This window comes from Oncorhynchus masou, unplaced genomic scaffold, assembly GCF_036934945.1.
Source record: "Oncorhynchus masou masou isolate Uvic2021 unplaced genomic scaffold, UVic_Omas_1.1 unplaced_scaffold_2273, whole genome shotgun sequence".
Lineage (NCBI taxonomy): Eukaryota > Metazoa > Chordata > Actinopteri > Salmoniformes > Salmonidae > Oncorhynchus > Oncorhynchus masou.
In genome coordinates this window covers 43,396-66,371 of record NW_027008743.1, presented here as the reverse complement: position 1 = coordinate 66,371, position 22,976 = coordinate 43,396, and the positions used below count along the sequence as shown (strand labels likewise).

Below are 22,976 nucleotides of genomic sequence, written 5' to 3'. Positions count from 1 at the left end.
CCTGGGCTGTATCCACCTGGGCTGTATCCACCTGGGCTGTATCCACCTGGGCTGTATAAGTCTATGGGCTGTATCCACCTGGGCTGTATCCACCTGGGCTGTATCCACCTGGGCTGTATAAGTCTATGGGCTGTATCCACCTGGGCTGTATCCACCTGGGCTGTATCCACCTGGGCTGTATCCACCTGGGCTGTATCCATATATCGGCTGTGTCCCAAAAGGCACCCTATTCCCAATATATTGTGCACTACTTTTGACCAGGGCCCTGAAAGATAGTGAGCTAAATAGGGATTCGGGTGTCATTTAGGGTGGCACGCCTGGTTGTCTCATCATCCAGTAAGGCTGATTGGATTAGGTAAAGCCTTGCCACTCGACCACGTAATGCCTCTGGTGTGTAGCGCCAGTTGATCAACCTCCCAGTGCTGGGTGGAGACTAATGGGGCTGTTCATACGATGGATGATTCCACCCTCATCGTAAGTGTCTCGCTGTAAACTGGTATTGGAATGTGAACTCATTATTCGATTAGCTAGGTTCTTTAGGGTGAATATATATATATATATATATATACAGTACCAGTCAAAAGTTTGGACACATCTACTCATTCAAGAGTGTTTTTCTTTCTTTATTTTTTTACTATTTTCTACATTGTAGAATAATAGTGAAGACATCAAAACTACGAAATAACACATATGGAATCATGTAGTAACCACAAAAAGCGTTAAACAAATCTAAATCAATTTATATTTGAGATTCTTCAAAGTAGCCACCCTTTGCCTTGATTCCATATGTGTTATTTCATAGTTTTGATGTCTTCACTATTATTCTACAATGTAGAAAATTGTTTAAATAAATAAATAATAATAAAACCCTTGAATGAGTAGGTGTGTCCAAACTTTTAACTGGTACTCTGTGTGTATATATATATATTCCACAGGTGCTCTGGAGAATCATAGTAGCTACCTGTGTTTCCAGGGCAGGGTGCTGTGCTGATTGTCCCTATCTGTGTGTACAGAGCAGGGTGCTGTGCTGATTGTCTCTATCTGTGCATACAGGGAAGGGTGCTGTGCTGATTGTCCCTATCTGTGTGTACAGGGCAGGGTGCTGTTCTATGAAATAACTACACTAACCCTGTCTCTGCCTGTGTGTCCCCAAGGCAGGGTGCTGTCTGTCCTAACCCTGTCTCTGCCTGTGTGTCCCTAAGGCAGGGTGCTGTCTGTCCTAACCCTTTCTCTGCCTGTGTGTCCCCAAGGCAGGGTGCTGTCTGTCCTAACCCTGTCTCTGCCTGTGTATCCCCAAGGCAGGGTGCTGCGCTATGGAGTATTTTGTCATTATGTGGTTCTCTCTCTATATATATATATATATATAAACTCAGCAAAAAAATTAATGTCCTCTCACTGTCAACTGTGTTTATTTTCAGCAAACTTACCATGTGTAAATATTTGTATGACCATGACAAGATTCAACAACTGAGACATAAACTGAACAAGTTCCAGAGACATGTGACTAACAGAAATTGAATAATTTGTCCCTGAACAAAGGGGGGAGGGGGGGGGTCAAAATCAAAAGTAACAGTCAGTATCTGGTGTGGCCACCAGCTGCATTAAGTACTGCAGTGCATCTCCTCCTCATGGACTGCATCAGATTTGCCAGTTCTTGCTGTGAGATGTTACCCCACACTTCCATCAAGGCACCTGCAAGTTCCCGGACATTTCTGGGGGGAATGGCCCTAGCCCTCACCCTCTGACCCAACAGGTCCCAGAAGTGCTCAATGGATTTGAGATCCGGGCTCTTCGCTGGCCATGGCAGAACACTGACATTCCTATCTTGCAGGAAATCACACACAGAACGAGCAGTATGGCTGGTGGCATTGTCATGCTGGAGGGCCATGTCAGGATGAGTCTGCAGGAAGGGTACCACATGAGGGAGGAGGATGTCTTCCCTGTAACACACAGCGTTGAGACTGTCTGCAATGACAACAAGCTCAGTCCTATGATGCTGTGACACACTGCCCCAGACCATGATGGACCCTCCACCTCCAAATTGATCCCGCTCCATAGTACAGGCCTCGGTGTAACGCTCATTCCTTCGACCATCACCCCCGTTGAGACAAAACCGTGACTCGTCAGTGAAGACTACTTTTTGCCAGTCCTGTCTGGTCCAGCGACGGTGGGTTTATGCCCACAGGCGATGTTGTTGCCGGTGATGTCTGGTGAGGACCTGCCTTACAAGGCCTCAGTCCAGCCTCTCTCAGCCTATTGCGGACAGTCTGAGCACTGATGGAGGGATTGTGCGTTCCTGGTGTAACTCGGGCAGTTGTTCCTGCCATCCTGTACCTGTCCTGCAGGTGTGATGTTCGGATGTACCGATCCTGTGCAGGTGTTGTTACACATGGTCTGCCACTGTGAGGATGATCAGCTGTCCGTCCTGTCTCCCTGTAGCGCTGTCTTAGGCGTCTCACAGTACGGACATTGCAATTTATTGCCCTGGCCACATCTGCAGTCCTCATGCCTCCTTACAGCATGCCTAAGGTACATTCATGCAGATGAGCAGGGACCCTGGGCATCTTTCTTTTGGTGTTTTTCAGAGTCAGTAGAAAGGCCTCTTTAGTGTCCGAAGTTTTCATAACTGTGACCTTAATTGCATACCGTCTGTAAGCTGTTAGTGTCTTAACGACCGTTCCACAGGTGCATGTTCATTAATTGTTAATGGTTTATTGAACAAGCATGGAAAACCGTTTTTAAACCCTTTACAATGAAGATCTGTGAAGTTATTTGGATTTTTACAAATTATCTTTGAAAGACAGGGTCCTGAAAAAGGGACGTTTCTTTTTTTGCTGAGTTTATATATATATCTATAGAGGGAGGGAGAGGGGTAGGATCTATAGAGGGAGGGAGAGGGGTAGGAGAGAGAGAGAGATCTTTATCTCACTCTCTTTGTGTGGTCAGGAAAGGGTGCTGTCCTATAACTATGCTAACTGTCTTTTTTTTAACCTTTATTTAACTAGGCGAGTCAGTTAAGAACAAATTCTTATTTTCAATGACGACCTAGGAACAGTGGGTTAACTGCCTGTTCAGGGGCAGAACGACAGATTTGTACCTTGTCAGCTCGGGGATTTGAACTTCCGGTTACTAGCCCAACGCTCTAACCACTAGGCCAGTAGGGTGCTGTCCTATAACTGTGCTAACTCTGTCTCCGGGGCAGGGTGCTGTCCTATAACTGTGCTAACTGTCTCCAGGGCAGGGTGCTGTCCTATAACTGTGCTAACTCTGTCTCTGGGGCAGGGTGCTGTCCTATAACTGTGCTAACTGTCTCCAGGGTAGGGTGCTGTCCTAAAACTGTGCTAACTCTGTCTGTCCAGGGCAGGGTGCTGTCTGTTCTAACCCTGTCTCTATCTTTACCTGTCTGTCCAGGGCAGGGTGCTGTCCTATGGGATGGATGACGGCCAGCAGGATCAGTACGAGGAGCGTCTGAAGGAGGTCTTTGAGAGTTTCGACGTCAGCGGCGCCGGGTCGCTGTGCCCCGAGGAGCTATCTGACCTGTGCCAGGCCCTGCACCTGGAGGATTCCACCCCCACACTGCTCCATGCCCTGCTGCAGAACCAGGACAGACTCACTGGCAGGGTAAGCCCCTACACCTGGGCCTGTTCATTAACCTCTTGAAACTCCCCATCCCGGATCCGGGATTGTGACTAAGCCTCAGGCTCATTAGCATAACGCAACGTTAACGATTTCTGAAAATCGCAAATAAAATTAAAATAATGCGTTTGCTCTCAAGCTTAGCATTTTCTTAACAACACTGTCATCTCAGATTTTCAAAATATGCTTTTGAACCATAGAAATTGACTAATTTGTGTAAGAGTATGCAAAGCTAGCATAGCATTTTGTGTAGCATGTAGCACGCAACATTTTCACAAAAGCCAGATAACCAAATAAATAAAATCATTTACCTTTGAAGAGCTTCTGATGTTTTCAATGAGGAGACTCCCAGCCACATACCAAATGCGCAGTGTTTCCTGAAAGCGTCTGTGTGTAGGAGAAATCGTTCCGTTTTCTACATTGCGCCTGGCTACCGAAACGAACCGAAAATGCAGTCACCTACAACGTGAAACTTTTTCCGGATTAACTACATAATATCGACCGAAACATGGCAAACGTTGTTTGGAATCAATCCTCAAGGTGTTTTTTCACATATCTCTTCATTGACATGCAGTTCTTGGAAGCTTGCTTCTCTCTCTGTACCCCATGGAAAAATACTGGCAGGTGACTTTTGCGCACCAATTTCGGCGCAGGACACCGGGCGGACACGTGGTAAATGTGGTCTCTTATGGTCAATCTTCCAACGATCTGCCTACAAATACGTCACAATGCTGCAGACACCTTGGGGAAACGACAGAAAGGGCAGACTCATTCCTCTTGCGTTCACAGCCATATAAGGAGATCATGAAAGACAGAGCCTCAAAAATCCTTGTCATTTCCTGGATGCCAAGTCATCTTGGTTTTGCCTGAAGCTCACGTTAAAGGGCACGCACAGAGAAGATATTTGTATTTCTGGACACGTCAGAGTGTTTTCTTTCGAACAGTAGCAAATTATATGCATAGTCGAGCATCTTTTTGTGACAAAATATCTTGTTTAAAACGGGAACGTTTTTCTTCCAAAAATGAAATAGCGCCACCATAAGTGTAAGAGGTTAAGGTTGGAAGAGAGAACGGACTGAAACAGGGAGGGACTACCAGAACTTGTCTAATAAGAAACACCTGTTTTAAAAAAAAACAATTTTTTTCAATTTGCTACGTTTTGCAATGGTTTTGCAATGGTGTGCACTAATGAATACGACCCTGCTACAACTCAGGATATGGTCAGCTTTAAGTTAGTGTTAATGTTAACTAACGTTAACTAACTGGTGTTGTTAGTTCACTGGCAGTGTAAACCCCCTCCCCCGGCCACAGCTCAGGATATAGGATATACTCTGTCTTCATCTTTTAGCGTAATGCTGTGGTTGAATGAACCAGGGTTGGAGAGTGAGGTAGTGATAGTGTTTACGGCGTCCAATCAAAATAATAGTGTTTACGGCGTCCAATCAAAAAATAGTGTTTACGGCGTCCAATCAAAAAATAATGTTTATAGCGTCCAATCAAAAAATAGTGTTTACAGCGTCCAATCAAAAAATAGTATTTACAGCATCCAATCAAAAAATAGTGTTTAAGGTGTCCAATCAAAAAATAGTGTTTACGGCGTCCAATCAAAAGCACGCACAACAAAATAATAATCCTCTTTTACGAAAACCAATGGTCCAAACCTCATGTCTTCATCATAATCCGTTCAACAGTTTCTACCCTTGTAGGAAGGGCCAGAAGTAGGGTGACTAAGTCAATGGAGGCCATAGGAAGGAAAGGGGACAAAAAATCAGGAAAATTGCATCAGCGAGGATGGATTCTGTGGGAGAATACAGGCTACCTGACAGGCTCACTCGCCCGTTGAACTACTCCTCTTTCTTCTCAAATTCTCAGGACATAAAACAATGAAGATAGAGGTGAGATGGACATCGATTTTGAGACATGACATAAACAAAAAAGTTTGGACAAACCTACTCATTTCCTACTCATTTTATAAACTATGTTCTACATTGTAGAATGATAATGAAGACATCAAAACTATGAAATAACACATATATGGAATCATGTAGAAGCCAAAAAAGTGTTAAACAAATCAAAATATATTTTATATTTTAAATTCTTCAAAGTAGCCACCCTTTGCCTTGATGACAGCTTTTGCACACTCTTGGTATTCTCTCAACCAGCTTCATGAGGTAGTCACCTGGAATGCATTTCAATTAACAGGTGAGCCTTCTTAAAAGTTAATTTGTGGAATTTCCTTCTTAATGCATTTGAACCAATCAGTTGTGTTGTGACACGGTAGGGGTGGTATACAGAAGATAATCCTATTGGGTAAAAGACCAAGTCCATATTATGGCAAGAACAGCTCAAATAAGCAAAGAGAAATGACAGTCCATCATTACTTTAAGACGTGAAGGTCAGTCAATACGAAACATTTCAAGAACTTTGAACATTTCTTCAAGTGCAGTCGCAAAAACCACCAAGCACTATGATAAAACTGGCTCTCGTGGCCTTCATGCTGCAAATAAATCACTACTAAAAGACACCAATAAGAAGAAAAGACTTGCTTGGGCCAAGAAACACAAGGAATGACAATAACCCAACACACCTCCAGGCTGTTTAAGGGCTATTTGACCAAGAAGGAGAGTGATCGAGTGCTGCATCAGATGACCTGGCCTCCACAATCACCTGACCTCAACCCAATTGAGATGGTTTGGGATGAGTTGGACCGCAGAGTGAAGGAAAAGCAGTCAACAAGTGCTCAGTATATGTGGGAACTCCTTCAAGACTGTTGGAAAAGCATTCCAAGAGTGTGCAAAGTTGTCATCAAGGCGAAGGGTGGCTACTTTGAAGAATCTCAAATATAAAATATATTTGGATTTTTTAACACTTTTCTTGGTTATATGTGTTATATCATAGTGTTGATGTCTTCACTATTGTTTCTACAATGTAGAAAATAGTAAAAATAAAGAACAACCCTGGAATGAGTAGGCGTGTCCAAACTTTTGACTGGTACAGTAGTATTTTCTTATTTGTGTATATGCTTTTCATATTCATTTGAGAGTCCTGTTCTTTTTCGAAGATTTCTCACCAACACAACGCAAATCTCTGTGAAATGTCAACGGAGCACTGAGCTTGGTCATTTCAAAGGCATTTTACATTTAATTCAGCTTGTGTCATGCAAATTTATCCTTTTTGCTAGTAAATGTTGGGTGAGAAAAGCATCAGTAGAAACCCATTTAACTTGTATTTTCTATTTGGTAAATGGTCATTTAACCGCAAAAAAGGTATGTTTATGGGCACTACGTCATCACACACAGCCTTTAATCGGTAACAAGGCAATTGGATAGAAACAACATCTCTGATGGGGAAATGGGCACATTGTTTTTATGCAAATTTTTTGAATATTCGCATTTAAATATGTTGCCAATTGGATGGAAACCGAGCGGATGTTCATGATAGGTTAAAGAATGACCCCGCTGAACGATTCAGAACATGAATAATCATATTTATTTTCATTAGAATCTGTAGAATCACAAGCCTACTGTACAGCAGACTACCATATGAGGTGAAGTTGTTCAGTGTAGCTCTTGTCTATTTTTTTGTAATGGGATACAGGCTCTGTGTTTAGTGGGTACAGGCTGTGTGTTTAGTTGGATACAGGTTCTGTGTTTAGTGAGATACAGGCTCTGTGTTTAGTTGGATACAGGCTGTGTGTTTAGTTGGATACAGGTTCTGTGTTTAGTGAGATACAGGCTGTGTGTTTAATGGGATACAGGCTGTGTGTTTAGTGGGATACAGGCTGTGTGTTTAATGGGTTACAGGCTGTGTGTTTAATGGGATACAGGCTGTGTGTTTAGTGAGATACAGGCTGTGTGTTTAGTGGGATACAGGCTGTGTGTTTAATGGGATACAGGCTGTGTGTTTAATGGGATACAGGCTGTGTGTTTAATGGGATACAGGCTGTGTGTTTAGTTGGATACAGGTTCTGTGTTTAGTGAGATACAGGCTGTGTGTTTAATGGGATACAGGCTGTGTGTTTAGTGGGATACAGGCTGTGTGTTTAATGGGTTACAGGCTGTGTGTTTAGTGGGATACAGGCTGTGTGTTTAGTGTGATACAGGCTGTGTGTTTAATAGGTTACAGGCTGTGTGTTTAATGGGATACAGGCTGTGTGTTTAGTGGGATACAGGCTGTGTGTTTAATGGGTTACAGGCTGTGTGTTTAATGGGATACAGGCTGTGTGTTTAGTGAGATACAGGCTGTGTGTTTAGTGGGATACAGGCTGTGTGTTTAGTGGGATACAGGCTGTGTGTTTAATGGGATACAGGCTGTGTGTTTAATGGGTTACAGGCTGTGTGTTTAGTGGGATACAGGCTGTGTGTTTAATGGGATACAGGCTGTGTGTTTAGTGAGATACAGGCTGTGTGTTTAATTGGATACAGGCTGTGTGTTTAGTGGGATACAGACTGTGTGTTTAGTGGGATACAGGCTCTGTGTTTAGTGGGATACAGGCTGTGTGTTTAGTGGGATACAGGCTGTGTGTTTAGTGGGATACAGGCTGTGTGTTTAGTGGGATACAGACTGTGTGTTTAGTGGGATACAGGCTGTGTGTTTAGTGGGATACAGACTGTGTGTTTAGTGGGATACAGGCTGTGTGTTTAGTGGGATACAGACTGTGTGTTTAGTGGGATACAGGTTGTGTGTATAGTGGGATACAGGCTGTGTGTTTAGTGGGATACAGGCTGTGTGTTTAGTGGGATACAGACTGTGTGTTTAATGGGATACAGGCTGTGTGTTTAGTGGGATACAGGCTGTGTGTTTAGTGGGATACAGACTGTGTGTTTAGTGGGATACAGGCTGTGTGTTTAGTGGGATACAGACTGTGTGTTTAGTGGGATACAGACTGTGTGTTTAGTGGGATACAGGTTGTGTGTATAGTGGGATACAGGCTGTGTGTTTAGTGGGATACAGGCTGTGTGTTTAGTGGGATACAGACTGTGTGTTTAGTGTGATACAGGCTGTGTGTTTAGTGGGATACAGGCTGTGTGTATAGTGGGATACAGGCTGTGTGTTTAGTGGGATACAGGCTCTGTGTTTAGTGGGATACAGGCTGTGTGTTTAGTGGGATACAGGCTCTGTGTTTAGTGGGATACAGGTTTACCTTTCTGGGCTCTACTCCTATCCTCAGAGAGCAGCTCTGGTCTGACTCTATAGGGTGGGTGTCCCAGGAGCCAGTCAGCCAGGGAGCCAGTCAACCAGGGAGCCAGTCAACCAGGGAGCCAGTCAGCCAATCAACCAGGGTGCCGGTCAACCAGGAAGCCAGTCAACCAGGGAGCCAGTCAGCCAATCAACCAGGGAGCCGGTCAACCAGGGAGCCAGTCAGCCAGGGAGCCAGTCAGCCAGGGTGCCAGTCAGCCAGGGTGCCAGTCAGCCAGGGTGCCAGTCAACCAGGGAGCCAGTCAACCAGGGAGCCAGTCAGCCAATCAACCAGGGTGCCGGTCAACCAGGAAGCCAGTCAACCAGGGAGCCAGTCAGCCAATCAACCAGGGAGCCGGTCAACCAGGGAGCCAGTCAGCCAGGGAGCCAGTCAGCCAGGGTGCCAGTCAGCCAGGGTGCCAGTCAGCCAGGGTGCCAGTCAACCAGGGAGCCCGTCAACCAGGGAGCCCGTCAACCAGGGAGCCCGTCAACCAGGGAGCCAGTCAGCCAGGGAGCCAGTCAGCCAGGGAGCCAGTCAGCCAGGGTGCCAGTCAGCCAGGGTGCCAGTCAGCCAGGGTGCCAGTCAGCCAGGGAGCCAGTCAGCCAGGGTGCCAGTCAGCCAGGGTGCCAGTCAGCCAGGGAGCCAGTCAGCCAGGGTGCCAGTCAGCCAGGGTGCCAGTCAGCCAGGGTGCCAGTCAGCCAGGGAGCCAGTCAGCCAGGGTGCCAGTCAGCCAGGGTGCCAGTCAGCCAGGGAGCCAGTCAACCAGGGAGCCAGTCAGCCAGGGAGCCAGTCAGCCAGGGAACCAGTCAGCCAGGGAACCAGTCAGCCAGGGAACCAGTCAGCCAGGGAACCAGGGCCAGTCTCCTGGTGCTTTGTTAGCCGTCTTGTTTTTGAGAGAAATTAGATCCTTTCATTGGCCTTCTCATCCCGTTGTCTGTTGTCATAACAACCAGGCTAATCAACATTCACAAGTGAAGTGTGTCTGTTTGAGAGGGTGCTTGATGAGGAAAATTCCCCCCTTGCTTTGTTCGGCCTGAAATAGGAATGACATTGGTTAAATATTTTGTTATCGTGTATCCTCCATGTCTGGTCAAAAATAAAATATCGCTTCAATTTTATTAATGGTAAAATTTACTCATTCACGCTGCCCACCAAAATTTGTCAGGTAGCCTCTGGGTTGCTTTGTATGGTTGGGTGGATGGATTCCCCCAAAATAAGCCCACATTTCTCATAACTAGAGGTGTGACAGTTCACCAAACCCAGGTACATATTGCGGTTTTGAGGTCACGGTTTGGTTACGGTACAGCGGGGAAATGAAATGCCAACCGTTACTGGAGTTAATTTTAGATTTATTTGGTAAAAGACGCAAAACTAAAAAGCACCCTATTTGTGTCCCAAGTTCAGCTTCTGTGACAGCATTCACAGTGTTCCCATTGTCTGTTGTGACAGCATTCACAGTGTTCCTGGCATTGTCTGTTGTGACAGCATTCACAGTGTTCCTGGCATTGTCTGTTGTGACAGCATTCACAGTGTTCCTGGCATTGTCTGTTGTGACAGCATTCACAGTGTTCCTGGCATTGTCTGTTGTGATAGCATTCACAGTGTTCCCATTGTCTGTTGTGACAGCATTCACAGTGTTCCTGGCATTGTCTGTTGTGACAGCATTCACAGTGTTCCCATTGTCTGTTGTGACAGCATTCACAGTGTTCCCATTGTCTGTTGTGACAGCATTCACAGTGTTCCCATTGTCTGTTGTGACAGCATTCACAGTGTTCCTGGCATTGTCTGTTGTGACAGCATTCACAGTGTTCCCATTGTCTGTTGTGACAGCATTCACAGTGTTCCCATTGTCTGTTGTGATAGCATTCACAGTGTTCCCATTGTCTGTTGTGACAGCATTCACAGTGTTCCTGGCATTGTCTGTTGTGACAGCATTCACAGTGTTCCCATTGTCTGTTGTGACAGCATTCACAGTGTTCCCATTGTCTGTTGTGACAGCATTCACAGTGTTCCCATTGTCTGTTGTGACAGCATTCACAGTGTTCCCATTGTCTGTTGTGACAGCATTCACAGTGTTCCCATTGTCTGTTGTGACAGCATTCACAGTGTTCCTGGCATTGTCTGTTGTGACAGCATTCACAGTGTTCCCATTGTCTGTTGTGACAGCATTCACAGTGTTCCCATTGTCTGTTGTGACAGCATTCACAGTGTTCCCATTGTCTGTTGTGATAGCATTCACAGTGTTCCCATTGTCTGTTGTGACAGCATTCACAGTGTTCCTGGCATTGTCTGTTGTGACAGCATTCACAGTGTTCCTGGCATTGTCTGTTGTGACAGCATTCACAGTGTTCCCATTGTCTGTTGTGACAGCATTCACAGTGTTCCCATTGTCTGTTGTGATAGCATTCACAGTGTTCCCATTGTCTGTTGTGACAGCATTCACAGTGTTCCCATTGTCTGTTGTGACAGCATTCACAGTGTTCCCATTGTTGTGATAGCATTCACAGTGTTCCCATTGTCTGTTGTGACAGCATTCACAGTGTTCCCATTGTCTGTTGTGATAGCATTCACAGTGTTCCCATTGTCTGTTGTGACAGCATTCACAGTGTTCCTGGCATTGTCTGTTGTGACAGCATTCACAGTGTGCCTGGCATTGTCTGTTGTGACAGCATTCACAGTGTTCCCATTGTCTGTTGTGACAGCATTCACAGTGATCCCATTGTCTGTTGTGACAGCATTCACAGTGTTCCTGGCATTGTCTGTTGTGACAGCATTCACTATCAGGGCGCGAGGCTATCAGGGCGCGAGGCAGGCTGTTGCTGAGTGACTGAGTGAGTGATAGAGAGGGGGAGGGTGTGTGTGTGTTGACCTCAGTCATTGGTGTTGAGAGTTGTATCCTGACCCCCCCACCCCACCCCACCCCCCAGTCTTACCAATCATTATTAGAACCAACACAGCAAGGGTGAACAACTGAGAAATAATCGGGACAGTTCTAACAGACTCTGGGACAGTTCTAACAGACTCTGGGACAGTTCTAACTGACTCTGGGACAGTTCTAACAGACTCTGGGACAGTTCTAACAGACTCTGGGACAGTTCTAACAGACTGGGACAGTTCTAACAGACTCTGGGACAGTTCTAACAGACCGGGACAGTTCTAACATACTCTGGGACAGTTCTAACAGACTCTGGGACAGTTCTAACAGACTCTGGGACAGTTCTAACAGACTGGGACAGTTCTAACAGACCGGGACAGTTCTAACATACTCTGGGACAGTTCTAACAGACCGGGACAGTTCTAACAGACCAGGACAGTTCTGGGACGATGGATCCAAAATTCATGCAACTACCGTACATCAAAATCAAAACTTTAAAAAAATGAGGCTGATGTGTCGTGGAAATTTCCTGTATTACCAAATCATGAGAGAGCAAACCACACACAAGTCAGAGTTATCATAAAGTCCCATCTTTAATTATATGAGCTTCACCATAGCTGTGTGACTCTCAGATCAATTCAGTGTCCATAAATGAATTCTCTGAGAGTTCTTAGTGTCATTTATAGCCAAGACACACCCATCAAAACTCACATGACAAATAACAGATCTTAGGAACATTACACAAATAACCTTTTACTTGAAAGGAGTATCCTATAGCCAGACAGCATTAGCTATAAATTATCCTTCAGTTTGGTCTCCTAAACCAAAGTTCTTGTCCCGTTCTTGGTACCACTTAGAACCAAAACATTACCTCATCCAATGGCATATATCAATTGTCAATTCTAGACACTCCCAACAAAAATACAATCCCTCCTGGACAAGCTCACCAAATCCAAAAGGTGGTAGGAATAGCACAAAAAAGCCTCAAGAGATACTCAAAAACAAAAACAGAATTCCACAAGAGCATCCACCGGAATCGACAAGAATACACAGAACACTAGGGCTGGGTGCTAACATACAAACACAGAGCACAGAACTGAGGGAAACTAAGGGTTTAAATACAATCAGGGGAAACGAGGCACAGGTGCAAATAATAATGGGGAACAAGGAAAAAACATAAGGTCAAAAAGCACAATGGGGGCATCTAGTGACCAAAACCCGGAACAACCCTGGCCAAATCCTGACAGAATCCCCCCTAGGAACGGCTCCTGACGTTCCTACCAGCTCTCTCAGGGTGGAGGGCCCTGAACTGACGAATGAGGTCAGGGTCCAGGATGTCTTTGGCAGGAACCCAGGAGCGCTCCTCGGGACCGTAGCCTTCCCAGTCCACCAGATACTGCCAGGACCGCTGCACCCGGCGGGAATCCAGTATCCGATGGACCGTATAAGCCGGCTGGCCTCCAATGACACGAGGCGGAGGTCTGTCTGCCGGGACAAGGGGAGAAAAAACAACAGGTTTTAACAATGAAATGTGAAATGTGGGATTAATCTTAAGGGATCTGGGTAAGTGTAGGCGATAAGAAACTGGGTTAACTCTCCTGGCAACCTTGAAGGGACCGATGTATTTTTGGGACAGCTTGCGAGACTCCACCCGTAGAGGTAAGTCTCTTGTGAAGAGCCAGACTCTCTGGCCGGGGCGCAGGGTAGGCCCGGGACGGCGACGTCTGTTGGCTTGTTGTTGGTACCTCTGTGAGGAACGCATAAGATTAAGACGGGTCTTCCTCCACATAAGCCGACAGCGTCTGACGAACTTCAAGGCTGAAGGCACTCTGACTTCTGCCTCCTGGTCCGGGAACAATGGAGGAGCATAGCCAAACTGACACTCGTGGGGGGACATACCAGTGGAGGAGGAGCGCAATGTGTTGTGCGCGTATTCGGCCCAAACAATAAAGGATGACCATGTGGACGGGTTGTCACGAGTCATACATCGGAGGGTGGTTTCCAGCTCTTGATTCATCCTCTCTGTTTGGCCGTTGGACTCCGGATGGTACCCTGAAGATAGACTGGCAGAAGCCCCCATGAGTTGGCAGAAGGCCTTCCAAAACCTTGAGGCGAACTGGGGACCTCTGTCAGAAACCATATCTTGAGGAATGCCGAAGACTCGGAACACATGATTAATTACCAATTCAGCCGTTTCCTTGGCAGAAGGTAACTTAGTCAGAGGGACGAACCTGGCCGCCTTTGAAAACCTGTCGATTATGACTAGGATAGTAGTATTGCCATGGGATGGAGGAAGTCCAGTAATAAAGTCCAATGAGATATGGGACCAGGGTCTGTGGGGAACAGGTAAAGGGTGAAGGAGTCCTTGAGGGCGGAGGTGAGAAGATTTGCCCTGGCAGCACACGGGACAGGCATTGACGAAAGTGGCAACGTCTTCTCTTATGGTAGGCCACCAGAACTTACGCTGGATGAACTCCAAGGTGCGACCTACGCCCGGATGACAGGTGAGGCGAGAGGAGTGCCCCCACAGAAGGACCTGAGTCCTCACTGCCTTGGGGACAAACAACCGATTGGCAGGACCTCCTTTCGGGTCCGGTTCGCTAGCTTGAGCACGTCCCACGGTATCCTCAACTTGCCACGAGATCGGAGCCACAATCTTAGCAGCAGGAAGGACAGGCATGTCCGTGTCATCTCGAATGGCAGGAGCGTAGACTCGGGACAGGGCATCCGGTTTGAGATTCTTCGACCCGGGCCGATAGGTGAGGATAAACTGGAATCTATTGAAGAAAAGAGACCATCTAGCTTGTCTAGAGTTCAACCGCTTCGCCTGCTGGATATACTCCAGATTTTTGTGGTCCGTAAGCACTTGAAACGGGTGAGAAGCCCCCTCGAGCCAGTGTCTCCATTCCTTCAATGCCATCTTAACCGCTAGGAGTTCACGATCCCCCACATCGTAGTTCCTCTCAGTCGGGGTAAGCCGGTGTGAGAAGAAAGCGCACGGATGAAGCTTCTTGTCTTCACCCCTCTGAGACAGGACAGCTCCAACACCAACCTCTGATGCGTCTACCTCCACCACAAATGGTTCATCCGTAGTCGGTAGTATCAGGATGGGAGCAGAGAGAACGCGCTGCTTGAGTCCTTGGAAGGCCGTCTCAGCTTCTCTTCCCCACAAAAACCTTGCATTGCCACCCTTGGTTAAAGCTGAGAGAGGGGCTGCCACCAAGCTGAAGTTCTTGATGAACTTGCGGTAAAAGTTTGTGAAGCCCAGGAAACGCTGAACTTCCTTAACGGATTTGGGGTGGGCCAATCCGCTACCGCCCCTACCTTCCTGGGGTCCATTTGGACTCGACCGGGTTCCACTACAAATCCCAGGAATTGTACTCGGGATGAATGGAATTCACATTTTCCGGCTTAACGTACAGATGGCTGTCCAGGAGGCGTTTGAGTACTTGTCTGACATGCTTAGTGTGTTCTTGAAGGGAGCTCGAAAAGATGAGGATGTCATCCAAGTAAACGAACACAAATATGTTAAGCATATCCCTAAGCACATCGTTTATGAGCGCTTGGAACACCGCTGGGGCGTTGGTCAGGCCGAAGGGCATCACCAAGTATTCATAGTGACCAGTAGGCGTGTTGAAAGCGGTCTTCCACTCGTCACCAGGTCTGATCCGCACAAGATGGTATGCGTTCCGCAGGTCAAGCTTAGTGAAAACAACTGCTTCCTGGAGCAGCTCGAAGGCTGTGGCCATAAGGGGTAGCGGGTAACGGTTACGGACGGTTATGGCATTGAGTCCCCGGTAGTCGATGCAAGGACGTAATCCACCGTCTTTCTTGGCCACAAAGAAAAACCCTGCTCCCGCCGGGAGGTGGATGGACGCATGAGGCCTGCTTCCAGAGCATCCTTGATGTAGGTATCCATAGCAGCTCGTTCGGGTGGAGATAGGGAAAAGATCCGACCCCTGGGGGGCAAGTGCCCGGAAACAGGTCGATGGGGCAATCGTAAGGTCTATGGGGTGGTAGCATGGTGGCCCTCTGTTTGCTAAACACCAGTTTGAGGTCATGGTAACACTCGGGAACTCGGGTCAGGTCGATGGATTCTAAAGACTCGGGAGTAGAACTCGGGGAATTCTGGAAAATACAAGTAGCTTGGCACGTAGGACCCCACTGCTTGATAGTGCCCACAGACCAGTCGATGTGAGGGTTATGGCTGTGAAGCCAGGGGTATCCAAGGACGAGAGGGAACTCGGAACAGGAGATCAAATGAAAGTTCATCAATTCCTGGTGTTGTGAAACTGAAAGTCGCAAGGAGGTAGTGACATGAGTGACAAGTCCAGATCCCAAAGGGCTTCCATCCAATGTAGTGACCCTCATGGGTTCACTTAGAGGTTCAGAGGAACGCCATTCTCCTTCGCCCAGACACCATCCATGAAGTTACCTGCGGCTCCAGAGTCTACCAAGGCTTGAAGGTGAAGCTTGTGGTTGTCCCAGGAGAGGGTGACTGGAATGAGCAGACGGGAGTTGGACGGATGGGAGGAGGTTATGTTTCCCGTTACAGTTCCCCCCGGTCTGTACGGGACAGAGCGTTTCCCTGGAGCCCGGGACACGTGGAACGGAAATGGCCCGGTTTGCCGCAATATAGACAGCATCGCTCCCTCATCCGGCGGTCTCTCTCAGCCTGGGAGATGCGTCCAATCTGCATGGGTTCCGATGGAGCCAGCGAGGATAAAGGTGGGGACTCGGAGCTGGGACTGATAGGGGCTAGAGGTCTACGGTTGAGTTCTCTCTCTCTCAGACGCTGGTCAATGCGTGAGGCCAACTTGATCAGGGACTCGAGATTGTCCGGTGGTTCCCGAGTGGCCAGTTCATCTTGGATAGTGTCGGAAAGGCCTTTCAGAAAGCACACCGTGAGCGCCTCGTTGTTCCAGCCACTTGCTGCTGCCACCGTGCGGAACTGGATGGCATAGTCCGTCACGCTGCGCCAACCTTGGTGGAGAGTCAGGAGCTGTTTGGCTGAGTCAGAACCACTGCTTGGGCCTTGAAACACTCGTTTGAATTCCTCAGCAAAGGCAGAGTAGCTGGCACAGCAGGAACTATGGGCATCCCACACAGCAGTAGCCCAGGCCAGGGCTTTTTCCGACAGCAGGGTGATGATATAAGCGATCTTAGACCGGTCGGTGGGAAACGACGAGGGTTGTAGCTCAAAGGAGAGAGAACATTGGGTGAGAAACCCTTTACAAGCACTTGGATCACCTGAGAACCGTTGGGGAGGTGGAAGACGAGGTTCAGCCAGGGGGTTAACTGCCATGGGTACGTGAATCTGAGGTACTGGGACGGGAACTGTTGCCGGGGTAAGACGATCAGATATTTGCTTAATGGAAGTCAGCATCTCCGACAGAAGATGAGAATGTCTAGCCATTAAGGCCTCTTGCTGAACCAGGGCGGCTTCGTGGCGTTGGACAGTCTCCTGGTGGTGGGACAGCATGGCAAAAAGGTCCTGGGAACTGGCTGCCTCTGGGTTCATTTTTGGCTCTGTGTTTCTGTCAGGACCCGGTTACGAACATGGGTCTCCGGAGTGAGAAACAGTCACTTAACCAACTGAGCCACGAATAGTCAGCAGAACCCAGAAGATGAGGCAGACACAGCAGTACTTAAGACGGTGTATTTAATAAAGTAAAAAGGAGAAGTCCTTCAATACAAAAATGGCAAATCCAAAAGGTGGTAGGAATAGCACAAAAAAGCCTCAAGAGATACTCAAAAACAAAAACAGAATTCCACAAGAGCATCCACCGGAATCGACAAGAATACACAGGGCTGGGTGCTAACATACAAACACAGAGCACAGAACTGAGGGAAACTAAGGGTTTAAATACAATCAGGGGAAACGAGGCACAGGTGCAAATAATAATGGGGAACAAGGGAAAAAACATAAGGTCAAAAAGCACAATGGGGGCATCTAGTGACCAAAACCCGGAACAACCCTGGCCAAATCCTGACACCCCAATGGGAAAAGTAGGGCGCGACTGGCACACAGACATTGTGGAGCCAAGAGATAATTGGTTCCCCCTCAATCATCCATTCACATGGTTTAACGGATACGTTTACATATGAAGACAAGCCTGACCTCTCCCCTCTCTGGGGCCCAAGTGACTTTTCCCACATAAGCATATTTATGAAAGTAGATAAAAACATCTTATTTATCAATGTTACCTAACTAATTCTGATTCTGCTACCACAGATACAACAGATCAGAAAAATTTAGCTTAAAATGTTGTTTCTTCACTATTATTTCTTCACATTATAAGAGCAGAAATGCGATCATAGCAGTAAGCTATGCACTAATGTTCCAAAATGCAATTATTATTATTTAACAAAAAAAATGTCACCTCTATTTAACCAGCTAGGCCAGTTGAGAACAAGTTCTCGTTTACAACTGCAACCTGGCCAAGATAAAGCAAAGCAGTGCGACACAAACAACAACACAGAGTTACACATGGAATAAACAAAACATACAGTCAATAATACAGTAGAACAAAAGAAAAAAAAAGCCTATATACAGTGTGTGTGCAAATGAGGTGGAAACACGTGACCTAGATGAAAATATCTGTCAGAAATTTTGAAAGAGGGGAGATCTACAGATGCAACAAGCAACATGGTTTGCTAATATGACCTGCGTTGTGACTGCTGACTGCCTCTGCTCAGATTGTTTGTCAACAGAATCAAGAATTTAGACGTTAATGTTGATTATCCTACAATAGTATTGCCAAGCATGAGCCTGTATTTCTGTAATTAAAGTCGCATTAAAGTTTAGCTACATTTTCTGGCGCCTCCCTCCTTTTCAGCATCGGTGTGGACATGAGCCAAGTGAATTTCTGACTCAGTTGACCTCCCCATTTATCTATTTCAATAGTTGGCTACTGTTATTTTCCGTTTATACAATGGCTGGGTCTAATCCTGAATGCTGATTGGTTAAAACCGCATTCCAGCCAGTATCTATTCCACAAGTTACCACCGGCTAAATCTATGAGGTTAAAATGCCTATTTACTCTGTTCCATCTGACTGTACTATCCACAGTCTCATCAGCCCAGCCAGGCAATTTATAAACTTGATCTCCACTATAAAAAAAACCCATCTAGATGCAAAATAGATTTCAATATTATTCCAATGTTGGCCTCTTTTAGAGGCAACTCCATTAGACTATCAAATTATAATAGTAATTGATTAAATAATAGTAGAAAAACTTGTGATTGATATCCTCTCTCTCTCTCTTTCATCTCCATCTCCAGAAGGGTAACTGGGACATAAATGGAGGAAATAAAATAAGCCAAAACTATTGGGCCTTTTCGATTTTTATACTCCAGTTGAAAATACGAGTATCATCAATGTGACTTGTATTAATACCATTTCACAATAATGTTTTCTGGAGAAAGAAAAACATGTCTTAACCATTCACTATCAAATGACTTCTATAGTTCAGATTAAATCATTTGGTGTGATGAACCAATCACAAAGAACAAGGTGAAGCAATGTTACCAGTTGTATTTAGATTGTCATTATGGAGACACCTATTGGATAAATGTGGCTAGTCCTCTCTTTTTGGTCTAGTTTTCAGACAGTGTTGGTGGGTTTTGAGTGGCGATTATGATTTAAAAAATGTAGCAACCCTGATGGGGAGCAAGGCTGGAGGGAGAGACAGGAACCAACCATACCAAGCCGACTCGTGCTAGTAGACTAACTCGGCTAGGCGAACCGAACAAATTCACTCGCAAACTCCCTTAAAAGAACTCCGCTTGAAAAATGAGAAAAAAACGGCAATAGTACTGTTTGTCCATCTTGAGACGCCGTAGCCAGTATAAACTTCCTCAAAATAGTCTTAGATAACTCAAGAAATCTGTCGTTAATTTAGAGGTTTTAGCTGAGAATATCTTAGTCACCAGATTTTACATCTGACTAAGATATTACATCTGACTAAGATTTTACACCTAAGATTTTACATCTAAGGTTTTACATCTAAGATTTTACATCTGACTAAGATTTTACATCTGACTAAGATATTACATCTGACTAAGATTTTACATCTAAGATTTTACATCTAACTAAGATATTACATCTGACTAAGATTTTACATCTAAGATTTTACATCTAACTAAGATATTACATCTGACTAAGATTTTACATCTAAGATTTTACATCTAAGAATTTACATCTGACTAAGATTTTACATCTGACTAAGATTTTACATCTGACTAAGATTTTACATCTAAGATTTTACATCTGACTAAGATTTTACATCTAACTAAGATATTACATCTGACTAAGGTTTTACATCTAAGATTTTACATCTGACTAAGATATTACATCTGACTAAGATATTACATCTGACTAAGATTTTACATCTAAGATTTTACATCTAACTAAGATATTACATCTGACTAAGATTTTACATCTACGATTTTACATCTAACTAAGATATTACATCTGACTAAGATTTTACATCTAAGATTTTACATCTAAGAATTTACATCTGACTAAGATTTTACATCTGACTAAGATTTTACATCTGACTAAGATTTTACATCTAAGATTTTACATCTGACTAAGATATTACATCTAACTAAGATATTACATCTGACTAAGATTTTACATCTAAGATTTTACATCTAAGAATTTACATCTGACTAAGATTTTACATCTGACTAAGATTTTACATCTGACTAAGATTTTACATCTAAGATTTTACATCTGACTAAGATTTTACATCTGACTAAGATTTTACATCTAAGATTTTACATCTAAGATTTTACATCTGACTAAGATGTTTGGTGCAGTAACATTAATATGGGCAGGAGAAGGGCCTTGCTGAAGAGCTCAGTGACTTTCAGAGCGGCACAGTCATGCCACCTTTTCATCAAGTCAGTTCGTCAAATTTCTGCCCTGCTCGAGCTGCCCCGGTCAACTGTAAATGCTGTTATTGTGAAGTGGAAATGTCGAGGAGCAACAACGGCTCAGCTGCGAAGTGGTAGGCCACACAATCTCACAGAATGGGACCACCGAATGCTGAGGCGCGTAGCGCGTAAAAAATCGTCTGTCCTCGGGTTGCAACACTCACTACCGAGTTTCAAACGTCCTCTGGAAGCAACGTCAGCACAAGACCTGTTCGTCAGGGAGCTTCATGAAATGAGTTTCCATGGGCGAGCAGCCACACACAAGCCTAAGATCACCACGCGCAATGCCGAGCGTCGGCTGGAGTGGTGTAAAGCTCGCCGCCATTGGACTCTGGAGCAGTGGAAACACGTTCTCTGGAGTGATGAATCACACTTCACCATCTGGCAGTCTGACGGACGAATCTAGGTTTGGTGGATGCCAGGAGAACGCTACCTGGCCGAATGCATAGTGCCAACTGTAAAGTTTGGTGGAGGAGGAATAATTATGGTCTTGGGCTGTTTTTCATGGTTCGAGCCCCTTAGATCCAGTGGAGGGAACTCTTAATGCTTCAGCATACAATGACATTCTAGATGATTCTGTGCTTCCAACTTTGTGGCAACAGTTTGGGGAAGGCCCTTTCCTGTTTCAGCATGACAATGCCCCCGTGCACAAAGTGAGGTCTATACAGAAATGGTTTGTCGAGATCGGTGTGGAAGAACTTGACTGGCCTGCATAGAGCCCTGACCTCAACCCCATCGACCACCTTTGGGATGAATTAGAACGCGGACTGCAAGCCAGGCCTTGTCGCCCAACATCAGTACCCAACCTTACTAATGTTCTTGTGGCTGAATGGAAGTAAGTCCCCGCAGCAATGTTCCAACATTTAGTAGAAAGCCTTCCCAGAAGAGTGGAGGCTGTTATAGCAGTAAAGAGGGGACCAATTCCATATTAATGCCCATGATTTTGGAATGAGATGTTCAACAACCTACCCCTCAACAATAAACATGTCATCCAGGGACACCCACCTCCTCCTCCCTAAATTTGTCATCCAGGGACACCTCCCTCCTCCTCCTCCCTAGAAATGTCATCCAGGGACACCTCCCTCCTCCTACTCCCTAGACATATCGTCCAGGGACACCCCCCTCCTCCATCTCCCTAGACATATCGTCCAGGGACACCCCCCTCCTCCATCTCCCTAGACATATCGTCCAGGGACACCCCCCTCCTCCATCTCCCTAGACATATCGTCCAGGGACACCTCCCTCTCCTCCACCTCCCTCTCCTCCACCTCCCTAGACATATCGTCCAGGGACACCTCCCTCTCCTCCACCTCCCTAGACATATCGTCCAGGGACACCCCTCTCCTCCATCTCCCTAGACATATCGTCCAGGGACACCTCCCTCTCCTCCACCTCCCTAGACATATCGTCCAGGGACACACCCCTCCTCCATCTCCCTAGACATATCGTCCAGGGACACCTCCCTCTCCTCCACCTCCCTAGACATATCGTCCAGGGACACCCCCCTCCTCCATCTCCCTAGACATATCGTCCAGGGACACCTCCCTCTCCTCCACCTCCCTAGACATATCATCCAGGGACACCCCCCACCTCCATCTCCCTAGACATATCGTCCAGGGACACCTCCCTCTCCTCCACCTCCCTTGACATATCGTCCAGGGACACCTCCCGTCCTCCATCCTGCATTCACAGGATTCAATGCAATTCAATGTTAGGAATTTCATGACCAATATTTTATCATCTCAGTAATGTTTTGTCTTTCCCTGTTCATGTTATATTGTGGGAAAACAATCAGAAAAACTGTTGTGTCTCATTGCAAAATGTTGTATTTTGCGTTGCAGGTTGGTTTTGAGCAGTTCAAGAATGCCCTGATTCTGGTGTTGTCAACGAGCATAGTAGCAACACCTGCGCCCAGTCAGGAGACAGCGCGTGCTTCTCTATCACCAGGTAAGGACGGAGTGGAATTGTGAAACATGTCACTTTTCAACGGTATAGCTTCCTCGACTCACAAACCCTCATTGGTCCTTGATCTCACGTCCTCTGTCTCCCAAGCATGTGACCTCTCTCTCTCTCTCACTTGACAACGCCTTAGCTTTTAGGAGAAACCTGCATCACTCTTGTCAACAGACCTCGGTGCTTATTATTGAATGTACAGTGGGAAGCAAATAGTTATGTGAACCCTTTAGAATTACCTGGATTTCTGCATAAACTGGTCATAATATGTTATCTGGTCTTCATCTTGGTCACAACAATAGACAAACACAGTCTGCTTAAACTAATAACACACAAACAATTATAAATGTTCATGTCTTTATTGAACACACCGTGTAAACATTCACAGTG

General features: G+C 45.9%; 1 protein-coding gene across 1 annotated transcript in view; it reads left to right on the top strand.

Annotated features, from left to right (window-relative positions):
- The first annotated feature begins 3,416 nt into the window (after positions 1 to 3,416).
- LOC135533183 (ninein-like) overlaps positions 3,417 to 22,976 on the top strand; it is a 62,618-nt gene continuing 43,058 nt past the window's right edge. The window contains exons 1-2 of the mRNA XM_064960582.1: positions 3,417 to 3,621; positions 22,475 to 22,580. Of these exons, the coding sequence (XP_064816654.1) occupies positions 3,433 to 3,621; positions 22,475 to 22,580 (295 nt within the window). The 5' untranslated portion in view covers positions 3,417 to 3,432. The remainder of the gene's footprint in view (positions 3,622 to 22,474; positions 22,581 to 22,976) is intronic.